Below are 15145 nucleotides of genomic sequence, written 5' to 3' on the forward strand. Positions count from 1 at the left end.
CCAGAGCTGCGGCCACTAGGACGCGCTCAGTAGGCAGTAGCAGTATTAGGGAATCTTGCCCAAGGTCTCCTTACTGAATAATTGCTGGCTTACTGAACAGGAAGAGGCGAGATTCAAGCCCTAGTTGCCTGTGTCAGAGGCAGAGCCCTTAACCAGTATACTATCCGGTCAGCCCAGATTAATGGTGATCAGTCTGGATTTGTGCGGGACCCCTCCACAAGTTTTAATCTCTGTCCACTTTTCATTCATTTACAAACCAAACATGATAGTATTGGAATGTGAATGGGAATTTTACTTGACTTAAAAAGGCATTTGATACTGTTGAATGGGATTTTCAGTCTGTGGTCTTGCACAAGTTTGGATTGTGACCCTTCTATATAAACTGGGCACAATTGCTTTATACTTGTACTATAGCTAGAGTCAAAGTTAATGACTGGCTATCACGATCATTCCAGTTATATAGGTATAATCGATAAGGATGCCCCCTTTCCCCCTTGCTATGTGACCTGGCGATAGAGCCCCTTCCAGCTAAGGTTTGAGCACACAGAAATAATCATGGGTTGGTTAAGGATGCTACAGAACCCAAAGTTAGTAATTATGCTGTTGATATGCTGTTGGAAGATCTCGGTGACGCGTTGATGACTGCTGTATAGGTTATTAGTGACTATGGTACGGACTCTGGTCTCAGGGTTAATTAGACCAAATGTTATGTTATGCCATTGGATACTTTTCCTCCCTCCCGGTGACCTCTCTTCCCCTTTGCTCTGGGTTATTTCCTTCAAGTATCTTGGGGTCATAGTCTCACACTTCCCTCTAGAGGTCATAAAGCATTTTGAAGTGAAAAAAACAACAACAAATACTCTCCTATGAAGAGGGAAGGCTCTGGGTCCTAGAGCCTTCTCTTCCTCACACAGGCCTCAATTCACGGAGCTTTATAAAACACGTTTGATAATTAAGGTGTTATAGATTTATCGAATGTTTTATCGATGAAATGATCAAAAAATCTATAACACCTTAGTGAATTCAAAATTAGATTTTACCCATGAGGAAAATGATCAAACGTTTGATAAAGTGTTTGATAAAGCTCTGTGAATTGAGGCCACAGTCTCCACGTTCCACTGTTGTCATCCCTGTTTAAATCTGCCACCACGGGAGACTTCTGAAGGCTTTGGCAGAACAGGATGAATGGATCTGTTCTAATGTGGAATGTGAACAGATCCTATTGATTGATAGAGGATCTGTTGACATCAGCTAGGATCCAGTCCGTTTAGTTTCACTAAATGGAACGTTTTTAACCACTTCACCACTGAGGAGTTTTTCCCCTTATGAACCAGAGCAATTTTCACCTTTCAGCTCTCCTCCCTTTCATTCGCCAATAACTTTTATCACTACTTATCACAACGAAATGTTCTATATCTTGTTTGCCACCAATTAGGCTTTCTTTGGGTGGTACATTTTGCTAAGAATTATTTTATTCTAATTGCTTTAACAGAATTAATAAGAAACAAGTGGGAAAAAATCATTATTTCTCAGTTTTTGTCCATTAAAGTTTATTTTATTTGTCCTAGTTATTACAACATTTAAAATATATCCCTAATACAATGTAGGGTGACAATATTTTATTTAGAAATAAGGGTGTATTTTTTTCAGATTTTCGGCAGTCACTAATTACAAGCCCTAATTTGCAAAAATAATAGTAATATACCCTCATGACATACATATTAAAAAAAAAGTTGAGTCCCTAAGGTAACTATTTCTGTATTTTTTATAAATGTCATTTTTTCTACACATTTTTTGGGGGTAACTATGGGAGAGTGGGGGAAGTAAGTGGCTCATTTTAATGGGGAATTAACCTCCTGAGCGGTATGCCGGACACACCGTGTCGGGCATACCGCTCGGTAGAATTACAAGTCCCCCACAAAGATTCTAAAAGATTTGATGCCCAGACAAGCTTTAGCTAGCACTAGGCTAGCTAGTATAAGTAGCCGGCACCCTCCGATCGCCGCCGATCCAGCCACTTAATACATTACCCCACCTGGCTCCAGCGATCGGCGCAGCCTTTCCGCACAGCTCCGGTCTCTCTATGGGGAGGATCGGGTCTGCGCATGTTGTTGGTGACGCCATGACGTCATGCGCGATCCTCCCCATAGAGAGACCGGAGCTGTGCAGGGAGGCTGCCCTGATCGCTGGATCCAGGCTGGGTAAAGTATAATCGAGGGGATCGGTGGCGATCGGAGGGTGCCGGCTACCTATGCTAGCTAGCCTAGTGCTAGCTAAAGCTTGTGAGGGCATTAAATCTTAGCGTGATGTTCAAGAGGTTAATGTATTTTTATTTAATATAATGTGCAGTACAGTATGTAGGATATATTTATTCTAATTGGCCACTAGATGCCCCCCCCCCCCCCCCCCGCTCCCCGTCTATTCCTGTGTACTGCGCTTTCACTTTTGTGAACTGTGTTTCCATTCACTGATCAGCAGTCTACTACTCTCCCGCGACACACACTCACACACACGATTATCTACGTCCCTGTGCAGGAACTGATGTCCTGCAGGGTGTAGATATACTGCCTCAGATGCGGTAAGTGGTTAACGCTACTGGCATCCGGGCCTTCATGTTATGTTTTTCATCTTATACTGATTGTATTGCTTATCATGTGCTGTACCTTTTAAAGGATTTCAATACAGGGAGTGCAGAATTATTAGGCAAGTTGTATTTTTGAGGAATAATTTTATTATTGAACAACAACCATGTTCTCAATGAACCCAAAAACTCATTAATATCAAAGCTGAATATTTTTGAAAGTAGTTTTTAGTTTGTTTGTAGTTTTAGCTATTTTAGGGGGATATTTGTGTGTGCAGGTGACTAATTACTGTGCATAATTATTAGGCAACTTAATACAAAACAAATATATACCCATTTTAATTATTTATTTTTACCAGTGAAACCAATATAACATCTCAACATTCACAAATATACATTTCTGACATTCAAAAACAAAACAAAAACAAATCAGTGACCAATATAGCTACCTTTCTTTGCAAGGACACTCAAAAGCCTGCCATCCATGGATTCTGTAAGTGTTTTGATCTGTTCACCATCAACATTGCGTGCAGCAGCAACCACAGCCTCCCAGACACTGTTCAGAGAGGTGTACTGGTTTCCCTCCTTGTAAATCTCACATTTTATGATGGACCACAGGTTCTCAATGGGGTTCAGATCAGGTGAACAGGGAGGCCATGTCATTAGTTTTTCTTCTTTTATACCCTTTCTTGCCAGCCACGCTGTGGAGTACTTGGACGCGTGTGATGAAGCATTGTCCTGCATGAAAATCATGTTTTTCTTGAAGGATGCAGACTTCTTCCTGTACCACTGCTTGAAGAAGGTGTCTTCCAGAAACTCGCAGTAGGACTGGGAGTTGAGCTTGACTCCATCCTCAACCAGAGAAGGCCCCACAAGCTCATCTGTGATACCAGCCCAAACCAGTACTCCACCTCCACCTTGCTGGCATCTGAGTCGGACTGGGGCTCTCTGCCCTTTACCAATCCAGCCACGGGCCCATCCATCTGGCCCATCAAGACTCACTCTCATTTCATCAGTCCATAAAACCTTAGAAAAATGAGTCTTGAGATATTTCTTGGCCCAGTCTTGATGTTTCAGCTTGTGTGTCTTGTTCAGTGGTGGTCGTCTTTCAGCCTTTCTTACTTTGGCCATGTCTCTGAGTATTGCACACCTTGTGCTTTTGGGCACTCCAGTGATGTTGCAGCTCTGAAATATGGCCAAACTGGTGGCAAGTGGCATCTTGGCAGCTGCATGCTTGACTTTTCTCAGTTCATGGGCAGTTATTTTGCGCCTTGGTTTTTCCACACGCTTCTTGCGACCCTATTGACTATTTTGAATGAAACGCTTGATTGTTCGATGATCACGCTTCAGAAGCTTTGCAATTTTAAGAGTGCTGCATCCCTCTGCAAGATATCTCACTATTTTTGACTTTTCTGAGCCTGTCAAGTCCTTCTTTTGACCCATTTTGCCAAAGGAAAGGAAGTTGCCTAATAATTATGCACACCTGATATAGGGTGTTGATGTCATTAGACCACACCCCTTCTCATTACAGAGATGCACATCACCTAATATGCTTAATTGGTAGTAGGCTTTCGAGCCTATACAGCTTGGAGTAAGACAACATGCATAAAGAGGATGATGTGGTCAAAATACTCATTTGCCTAATAATTCTGCACTCCCTGTAAACTTAAAAAGTAACTGTTAGGCATAAAATACACAATTAGTTCTACATTGCAGGCTGATATATTAGTAGAAAGGATGCTAATCAGGCAATTGACAAGTTTAAAATCATCCTTACTTTTTTTTTCCATGTGCAGCTTCTCTCCTCATGCCCCCAGGCTCTAAGAGCGTACGCACGGCCGCAGAAGAGAAGTGACAAGCATGCTGAATCAGCCTGATTGGCTGATGCCTCTGTCACTCACTTCTCTGCTCTTTGATTGGCTGCCTTGGTCTCCCCTTCTCTCCAGTGGTTCTGCCGCTGTAAGAGCGCAGGGAGGGGGGCCAGAGGCTATATACTGTCACTGTCCTCTGCCCCCCTCCTCCAGTAGCTTGTCTGCGCCTCCCCCTCAGCCCTTCTGCCACCCACTGCCGCCGGATTCTCTCTCTTCCCCGCACTGAACATCGGGGAAGGATAAAGGCGGCGCACACAGTGTCCCTGAATAATGGTTCCAGGCACTGCAATTTCCTTCTATATTCTCTGCACTGCTTCTGGTGGTAGTGCAGAGAATACATGGGAACTGCAGCGCTTGGATCCATTATTAGGTGAGTCTGTTGTTGCTGCATTTATTCCTCCCCGCTGTGCACAAAACAGTGCGGGGAGGAGGGGGGTGCGGGAGGGGGGTCGAAGGATCCAGCCAGAGCACGCAAGATGGCCCCTGCCAGCAACAGGAGTCATCTAATTTAACAATAAAGTAATCACAGGAATCAAAACGTGGACACTACAATACATCTAATATGTAAGTAGAGCAAGTATTTATCTTCTTACATATGTGTTTTGGGCGTTTTAGCTAATAGTTCCTCTTTAAAGTGCTAATCCCGCATGATATTGGCTCTTAATTTCAACTTCTGTTATGAATATGACATTCTGAAGAGTGGTATTATTCCGCACCCAGTTCTTTGTGATTAACACCTGTAACCTGCTTTGAGCCTCTTCACTAATCTCATGTCTTTTATCTCATTATACAGATCATCAAAAACTAGAGAGAGAAGCCCGGATCTGTCGTTTATTAAAGCATCCAAATATTGGTGAGAAAGCATCATTTTATGTATCAGTCCCAGTTTCTGAATCGGCTGTATGATTACTGACAAATCACATTTTATGTTCTGTCTCTTCACTTCTGGCATACATTATTTCACCTGGCTTACATTGTTTTTATGTGCACATAAAGCAAAGCCTGTATGTTTTTAAAAGGAGGGTCAGTGTCTGCTGCTAGTTAAAAGATTAGCGCAGGTACTGAAAAGAAGTAATAGTGGCGCCTGGCCTTTGCAGCTACAGTATTTACTCATGAATAGAGATGGTTGCATGCAAATATAATGCAAATGTATGCATTTTGGAACAGGGCTCATCAAAATCGATAAGAAATGATTGGCCCAATTACAAGTTGTGTACAGGGAGAATTAAATTTGCATACAAGCCAGAATAGTTTGCCATAATTGACCATCTCTACTCATACAGCAACATGGAAGTTTCTAAACGACCTGTACTCCAAACAGATTACTGTTGCCATGGCTGCAAAGAAGTATATTTTGAGCTTCCTGTAAGTTTTGGAAATGTTCTGTTGGCTGCAAAATGAAATGTTCAGAAAAAATAAATTGTGACAGAATGTAAATCAGGAATGTATGTTCTTAGCTCCTTGAGTTGAGTTATAACAGAAAATAAAGAGTTCTGGAAAGATTTGTGAATTAGTGGATGTCGCTCACAATGGGATTTAAAAAAAATAAATAAATCTAGACTGTCTTGATACATATTACTGTTTACCGTATTAGCAGCATCATAGATCTTAAATGGCATTATTTTCAGTCCCAATCAGAGCCATTAGAGGTGGACACTAATGATACAATTTGCTGAATGATCTTTTTACGAATGATTCTTCGTATGAATGATTGGAAATGAGCGTTTGGGACCACTAATGGACAGAAATCTCCTAACCAATCAGATTAATGAAATCAACCAGGTTGTCAGACCAATTTCATTAATGGAGTTGTCAGGGAAATTTGAATAAAATAAACGCTACTTACCCGGGGCTTCCTCCAGCCCCAAGCTCCCAGGACCTCCCTCGCCGCAGTTCTGCCCGCAGCCGTTTGCCGGAGCTCCGACCCGGTCCACGGCGATGATGTCAGAGCGACCTGGAGGTCGCTCTGTACTGCGCCAGCACGATCGGCACTGTCAATCACCGCCACGTGGGCCGGAGTGGACTGCGCTGGCGCAGTAGTTCTGCGCCTGCGCAGTCCACTCCGGCCCACGTGGCGGTGATTGACAGCGCCTATCGCGCAGGCGCAGTACAGAGCGACCCCCAGGTCGCTCTGACGTCATCTCCGGGGACCGGGTCGGAGGTCCGGCAAACGGCTGCGGGCAGAGCTGCGGCGAGGGAGGTCCTGGGAGCTTGGGGCTGGAGGAAGCCCCCGGTAAGTAGCGTTTATTTTATTCAAATTTCCCTGACAACTCCTTTAAGTTGATCAGATTGGTAGAGTTTTGTCCATTAGTGGTCCCAAACAATCATTTCTAAGCGTTCATATGAAGAATCGTTAGTAAACAATCGTTCAGCAAACTGTATCGTTAGTGGCCACCTTAAAAGGGGTTACAGCCCTATCCACTTTTTCCACTGAGAACTCTAGTTAAAATACAAAAACATATAAAATCTGCATTTCTCCACATATTAAACACAGGCAAAAGCATGATTCCTGATAAACAGAAATCAACTACCCCCCCCCCCCCCCTCCAACATACATGCACACTATTAAGGCGTGGTTGGTTCAAAAAAATTAATTCCATGAAAGATGCTAAAGAACAGCTGGCATGCCAGAAATATGAATATGGGAAATGATATACTACTTGGCAGTGTTAGATAGGTTTCCAGACAACAGGAGATTACAACAACATCATGTATGTGTAGGTGGGATGGTGCTGGTGTCTACATACCTTATCATAATAAAAATACTAGATATAGAAAACACTGATAAATAATACTAGAAGAACAAGTTGTTAGTGATGTAAAGTCAAGTCCCATAAAGTTGTAGAAATATATACATTCAAAAAGAAAAAAAGCTGAGAGTATTGGACTTCTAAACGATCAAGGTGGGAACTTGATTGTGGATGATACAGCTAAAGCTGAGATTTTAAATGGATGCTTTGCGTCAGTCGTTACCAAAGTTATGCCCTTGTCTCGTAGTACATGGCATTCACCCCCATGTATTAAGGGAGTTGAGTTCAGTTATTGATAGGCCACTTGATCGTTTTTTTTTGTGACTCTCTTTCACGCGCAAATCAGAAAATCAGAACCAGAAAACTAAAATCTGTAAGCTTAACAACAGATGTGTGTAAACTGCTTGAAAGTATGCTAAGAGGTGTTATAAAAATATATTGTAAGAAAAAATGTTTGTGGCGAGTGCACTTCCCTATAGCAATTGCATTCTTTGTAGACCTACTGGGTGGTGGTGCAACCTCCAGAGTACCAGCTTAAGCAATGAATCAAAAAGAAAACAAGCTCCAGGAGCAGCTCACCATAGCCATAGAACATTTAACTTTTAATTAGATCCATTTAAAAACATTGATATGCAATCACTGCAGTAAATAACATATACTTATCAGACACATGTGTAGTTGAGGTGCGGAGGATAGTCGACGTTTCGCCCCTCTATTAGGGCTTTCTAAAAATATATGTAGTTCAGAACAATCTAAAGTCAGTTGATCAGCATGGTTTTAATAAACAGGTCTTGCCTGATCAACATACTCAGCTTATATGAAGTGATGAATGTGGATTTAGATTTTTGGAAAGCAATAGATATCTTATTCTTGGGCTTCTTCCCCACAATAGCCAGGTGCAGAAGCAGAGGATGCAAGGGCTCAGGAAAAGTGTGTGTACATGGATAGATAAATGGGGACAGGAGGCAAAGAGTGGTGGTAAACAGATCTTACTCTAAATAGGAAACCGTTAGCAGTGTGGTCCCACAAGGGTTATTGCCAGGTCCAACCCTTTCCAATCTTGTTTATTAACAACCTAGTGTCTATTGTACAAAAAAAAAGATGCCTTATTGGAGGGAATACTGAGTAAAATTAGATCTTTGCAGATACAAAATTATGAACACTAAGCAGAATAGTGACCTAAGCAGGATAGTGAATCATTACGTCAGGATCTTGACAGCAAGGTTACGTGGACAGGAATACGTCAGATTAAATTTAATGTTGATAAATGTAATCTGATGCACCTTGGACCTACCAAAGAACACCATATGAAATAAATGGCATACCGCTGGAAACGTCAGACTTTGAGAAAGACTTGGGGGTAATGGTTGATAAGCAACCATATTCAATACAAAAGCAGCACCTAAAGCAAATAAAATTCTGGGATGCATAAAATGGGAAATAAAATCTATTCTACTACTCCTTGGCATAAAGTGATATCTAAAATACATTTTAAAGCACACAACCATTTTTCAGGAAGAGGGGCAAAAAAAAAATCAAAAAAAAAAACACTGGTCTGAATTTCAATGGCTTTGCACTTAATTACCAGTCTTCTGTTTTCTTATGACTTGTTTCCACTATAAAGCGCAAATGCACTGTGATGTGGTGTGATAGAAAATTTTGCCAGTGTTCACTTCTTTATTGGAGGAATTTTTGTGCAATGTTTAAATTTGTCATTACACTTGCATTTGCTGTTCAAAAGCACCCTTTTTGGATACAAATGGACCAGCAATGTCACTGTTAAGAGGGGACTAACTCCATTCTATTAAGTTAGAGCATACATGTCAAGCTCCAGCCCGCTGGCCAAATCTGGCCCTCAGAGCCATAAAATTTGGCCCAAAAGTAGTTTCCCCACTTTGCATTATGTTTGGCCCACTCTAATCCACCAGGAAAGCTAATGGAAGCTATATTGGAGGTGAAGCCCTAGAATACAAGGGAAGCAATATGGAGGAGGTAGTGGGGAAAGCACTAAATACTAGGGAACTGTATAGGGGAGGGTGGGGACCACTAGCCACCAGGGAAATAAATAGGGGTTGGAGGAGGGCCATTAGAAACCAGAGAACTTCATAAGAAAGAGAGGTGGCCAGTAGACATTGAAGTTGGCCAGCGACTTGGTTCCACTGTTCAATTCCGACCCACTTTGAATTTGAGTTTGACACCCCTGAGTTAGAGCATTCTGCATTGGTGTGCACTCACTAATTTCTACACTCTCTACACTGAATGTATGCCCTGCCCCCTTTTGAGCTCCGCCTCTTGACAGGAGTATAAGCCTCTAGTGGTCACGGAGGGGAGAAGGCTAAAAAACGCCAAGAGATTAGGAACAAACTTGGCCTCCCTTTCTCTTGGGCCCCATTGGACCCACGATAGCTGCTATAGCCTTTGCTTCACCTCTAAAGCTAATCCTTCTATAGGTAGTATTATTTTCCAGCAGACAGCTGTCCCTGGCCAGTACACATTATTAGTAGGGAGAGCAGTAAGCAAAACATTGTTACAATGTACTGTGTTGGGTCACACTGAACCTGCAAGCAGCATGCTGGCACCTGGCTGACATGATTACAAGCAGTGATGTCCAAGAACAACAAAACGTTGGCATCTGCTACCACTGGTGGTAGTATATCTATTATATTGGCACTGTAAAGCTTGTACTGCTGCCTGGGTGTTCTCATGTTAAAAGAGAGAGTTTAGGTATAATGAGTCACAGAACATGTATAATTCATGTGTATAAGTAATTTGAGGATAAAATAGCAAGCCTAGCAGACAGTAATCAGTAAGTATATTCTACAGCGTAGCTATAAGAGCAATTAAGTGAACCTGCTCGTTGCCAGTATGCTCCTACCGAACACATTCCCAAAGGTACATTTGTGGGGCATAGCGTGCTTTTCCTTCTTAAAACAGAAGTTATTTGTGATCATTCAGATTTAAGTGTGTAACTGTGGTTACCCACAATGCACCGCTACTTAATTTGCAAATTATCAATGTATGCCCCTGAACAACAACAACAACGAAACATTTGTATCCGTAGGACCCAAAGCGCATAAGCTTTTCTCAGATCAGTACATAGTGATGCGTACAGGGGAAATGTTATGTGATCATAAATGGCAGACTAAACAGGTGGCTTTTCAGTTTTTATTTAACAGTGTCCAGGGTTGGAGCTGTCTTCATTATGTTTGGCAAGGTATTCCACAGGGTAGGGGCAGCATGACAGAGAGCTCTGGCTCCAAAGGATTTTTGGTCGAACTCTGGGGGTGGTCAAGTTATTGGATCCTTTTGCTCTGAGGTTGCGGGAGGTGTGAAGCATATGCAACAAATCCTTCAGGTATCCAGGGCCTAGGTTGTGTAGGGATTTGAATATTAGCATTCCAATGGGTAGCCTGTGTAGTGAGCAAAGGATTGGTGTTATGTGGCAATGCCGGGGTTGGCTTGTTAACAGTCTTGTGTCAGCATTCTGTACTAGCTGCAGGCGGTGTAGGTCTTTACTTGGAAGGTGCAATAGTCTAGCTGTGATGTGATGAAGGCGTGAACTAGGGTTGGAAGATACTCTGAGGGAATGAGGTGCTTAGTTTTTGCAATATTCGATAGGCCAAAGAAGGAATGTTTCACCACAGCTGAGATTTGATTCCTGAAGATTAATTCCCCATCAATCAGTAAACCGAAGCTGCTCACACAGTGTTAGAGCTAGTAAGGTCTGAGTTCCCTAATCTCAGTGGTGATGACTGTGTCTGGAGCTGCTTTGCTGTTAGGCTCTGAAAAGAACCTCAGTTTTGTCAGCCAGGTTTACACACAGAACCACTCGTGTAGGCAAACCACACTAAACATTACTTTTTTAGTAGGAAGGCCTTTTGGTCCCCTATACCAGTGGTCCAAATGTGGCCCCCTGAGGCTTTTTTACTGGCCCCACCACACACAAAATGTATTGTAGATGCGGTCAGCTACATCTTTAAATATTGGTGGCTGGCATATAGGGCCTGATTCACAAAGCGGTGCTAACCCAGTTAGCACGCCTAAAAACTTTTAGGCGTGCTAAACTTTGCACCAGCTGAGTTAGCACCGCTTTGTGCTGTTGATCGCGCGCAAAGTTTTGCACAAGTGTGCGCGCAACGCCCATAGGGTTTAATGGACGCATCGCACGCACCGTGCGTGCTTAGTTTTTGGCTTTTCACAGGCGTGCTGACAGTTAGCACCGCTTTGTGAATCAAGCCTATAGAATGAAGCCAGAAAGCAGTTATTCACTGGTTTTCAATCACATTCCACTTCAAGTGACACTGCTGTCCAATTGGACTGCAGGTTGTAACCTGGGTATGCTTCACTGTCTGGCCCACAAAGACTTCTACATTATTTTATGTATACTCCGGCCCCCCAGCAGTCTGAAGTATGTTGACCTGGCCCTTGACCCAAAACGTTTGGGGACCCCTGCCCTATACTTTCCTACTGATTTTGGGTCACCCTGAGCTGCTTGGGTACCGTATTCTGTAGATTTGTGGGGCATAGTCAACCCTTAACAATCTTGTTTTTAATCCTGTCATTGCTCTTGTACTCAAACCCACAATTATGTAAGATCTTTTGATGACTGAAGTATCGAGCATGTGACTCGGTAGAAGAAAGATTTCTAAATCCATCTGTTTGGTATGTGCATCTCACTCTGAAAAAAAATAAATCTGAGGGAACAGTTTGACCCTAAAGCACTGTTTTCGGTCAGCTCAGTCCTGGCTGTGATGGAACATGGGCAATTCCTATAAATCTTAGATTACGATGTGTTGTTCAATCTTTCTGACTTTAGGATAGTTAAAATGTTTTCTGGAGCCTTCGGCAATTCACTGAATGTTTTTTATTGATTATGTGGAGTTGGTATGTAATTGTCTGTCTCTCTCTTTCTCTCTGCAGTACGGCTGCATGACAGTATATCAGAGGAAGGCTTCCACTATCTCATCTTCGACCTGTAAGTCAACAGTTGTCATTGCTTGCATATTTTTTATCTTGTATTTTCTTGATAAAGTGGAGAATAATGAAGTCCTGTTCCGAGGATGATAAAAATTATATAGTTTGAATAATTTCCTGTCCTCTAAATTACCAATAGGTGCCTTTAAAGAGGAACTCCAGTGAAAATAGTGTAATAAAAAAAAGTGGGTACTTATCAGTTAGCCGGGCGCATCCGGCAGGTGGCGCTGTTGTAGCGAATTTCATTCATGCTTAGTTAACGTAGTGCTGTGTGAATGGAAGCGCCGCAGGTGGCGCTAATTGCATTGATGCGGCACATAACAATAACGGTGTTAATGGGAACTAATATGTATTTCAAGTGGCCGGAACTGTTACTTAATGCAATTAAAATGAAGGCGGCGGCAATTTAACAGATGAAGCCGCCGCCTTCGTCTGTTCTTCGTCTTCTTCTCCCCCTTTGCCCTCCTCTGGCTTCTATACAATGCTGGCAGCCTGCGGGGACATGCGTCTCCCCCCAGAGTCGTTTGTCGCGGAAGGGAATCCTGTTTGTTTTCTTGCGACGAACGACTCTGGGGGGACACGCATGTCCCCGCAGGCTGCCAGCATTGTATAGAAGCCAGAGGAGGGCAAAGGGGGAGAAGAAGACGAAGAACAGACGAAGGCGGCGGCTTCATCTGTTACATTGCCGCCGCCTTCATTTTAATTGCATTAAGTAACAGTTCCGGCCACTTGAAATACATATTAGTTCCCATTAACACTGTTATTGTTATGTGCCGTATCAATGTAAATAGCGCCACCTGCGGCGCTTCCATTCACACAGCACTACGTTAACTAAGCATGAATGAAATTCGCTACAACAGCGCCACCTGCCGGATGCGCCCGGCTAACGGGTAAGTACCAAAAAGTGCTTCTTTTTTACAATAATTATGTATAAATGATTAAGTCAGTGTTTGCCCATTGTAAAATCTTTTAAATCCCTGATTTACATTCTGACATTGATTACATGGTGACATTTTTACTGTTGGCAGGTGATATAGCTGTTGCTTGCTGTTTTGGCAGTTGGAAACAGCTGTAAACAGCTATTTCCCACAATGCAGCAAGGTTCCCAGACAGGAAACTGCCAGGAGTACGTACTCAGAATTTCTTTGTGGGAGGGGTTTCACCACAATATCAGCCATACAGTGCCCCCTGATGGTCTGTTTGTGAAAAGGAATAGATTTCTGATGTAAAAGGGGGTATCAGCTACTGATTGGGATAAAGTTCAATTCTTGGTCAGAGTTTCTCTTTAAAGAGAAACCATAACCAAGAATTGAACTTCATCCCAATCAGTAGCTGATACCCCCTTTCACATGACAAATATTTTCCATTTGTCAAACGGATCATCAGGGGGCTCTGTACCCATATTATGGTGAAACCCCTCCCACAGTGTGATATCAGGACCATGGTCCTGACAGTTTCCAGTCTGTGAACCTCATTGCATTGTGGGAAATAGCTGTTTACAGCTATTTCCAATTGCCAAAAGAGCAACCAGCATCTCATTCCACTGAGATCACCTGCCAGCAGTAAAAATGTCACCATATGATAAATATCAGAATGTAAATTAGGGAGAGGAAAGATTTTACAATGCGCAAACACTGACTAAATCATTTATACATAATTATTGTAAAATTGAAGCACTTTTTTATTACATTATTTTCCCTGGAGTTCCTCTTTAAGGAAGAAGAATTTTTTCCCCAAGTAAAATATAGAGGTTTTGTTGCCATGCCAACTGTCTTTCTGTACAGTTGACTGTCAGGAAAGCTCTGTCTATGTGGCAGTCTGGGACACGCCCCTCCCATTTATCACTGTGGGAAGCAGATTTTCAAGCACAGAGGAGGTGCTTCTGCCACAGTGAAATTAATAGGAGACTAAGGAAATTCAATGGCAGTCACAATAGTTACGTGATTATGGTTTTGGGTTTGAAAAATAAGCAGTTAACCATTTTTTATTTATTGTATTGATCAAAACTTAAAACCCATTCCAGAAGACATAATATATAGAGTGAGCATAAGTTAGGGCCTGTTTTGGATTTTCGAATGCTTACCTATGTCCCATGCGTGAGAATGTCCATCACTTCCTTTGGCAACAAATAAAACATACATTTTGTAAAGTGAGGAGGATTTTGAACCCCAAACCAGGTATTATTGCTGATCATCAGTTCCTTTTCTATCAGTGTTCATGTTAAAGCCACAAATCTTTATGTAGGTCCCAGGGACATGATATGAGAAAAAAGAATCACCAAGGTGACAGATGATAAAAAAAACTCAGAATTTCACACCTCTTTCCTGAATGTTGTCTTTAACCCAAGGTACCCCACACCCCCTCCCCTCCAACCCTCCCCCAAACAAACAGTATATTTACATCCACAATGAAATGCACTCCTGGACTACATTGTCCTTTTACCCCCCCCCCCCCCCCCCTTTGGTCCACCATCCATTATTTGACTCGTGCATGAGCAGTGGGCTCCTTGTGGTCTCTTTGTCTGTGTGCCATCTTCACTCCTGTACTGCTTAGAGCACTGCAAGCAGCAATAAGGATGCCACTGGGAGCTTGGAAAGAGAGGCCACAAGGAGCCAACTGCGCATGCGTGAGTCATATAGCATCTGATTCAAAGGTGCCGACCACTATCAGCGGGGCCCTAGTTCTGGACAGATGGAGGACAAACGTAAGCTTGTGGGGGGAAATGGACAAAACGGTCCAGGAGTGGATGTAAGTATATAGTGTTTTTTGTTTTGCTTTGTTTTATTTTAGGCCCGGTTCACACTTGCGGTGGCCCTCCGGAATCGCCGTGCCGGAGCCGCACCGCCTGCAGAACGGACGGAACGGACGCACGGCATAGCAATTAAAGCCTATGCGTCCGTTCACATGGGTCCGTTCTGCAGAACCGGAGCCGGACCGGATCCGGGCCGGATCCGGACTCCGGCCTCCGT

The 15145-nt window shown here is 42.9% G+C and overlaps 1 protein-coding gene across 11 annotated transcripts in view; it reads left to right on the plus strand.

Annotated features, from left to right (window-relative positions):
• Window positions 1-15145, plus strand: part of CAMK2B (calcium/calmodulin dependent protein kinase II beta) — a 267591-nt gene that overhangs the window by 124289 nt on the left and 128157 nt on the right. For all 11 annotated transcript variants that reach the window (XM_068274780.1, XM_068274781.1, XM_068274782.1 and 8 more), the window contains exons 3-4: window positions 5246-5305; window positions 12123-12177. In XM_068274780.1, coding sequence (XP_068130881.1) covers window positions 5246-5305; window positions 12123-12177 — 115 coding nt within the window. The remainder of the gene's footprint in view (window positions 1-5245; window positions 5306-12122; window positions 12178-15145) is intronic.

Source organism: Hyperolius riggenbachi, chromosome 3, assembly GCF_040937935.1.
Source record: "Hyperolius riggenbachi isolate aHypRig1 chromosome 3, aHypRig1.pri, whole genome shotgun sequence".
Classification (NCBI taxonomy): domain Eukaryota; kingdom Metazoa; phylum Chordata; class Amphibia; order Anura; family Hyperoliidae; genus Hyperolius; species Hyperolius riggenbachi.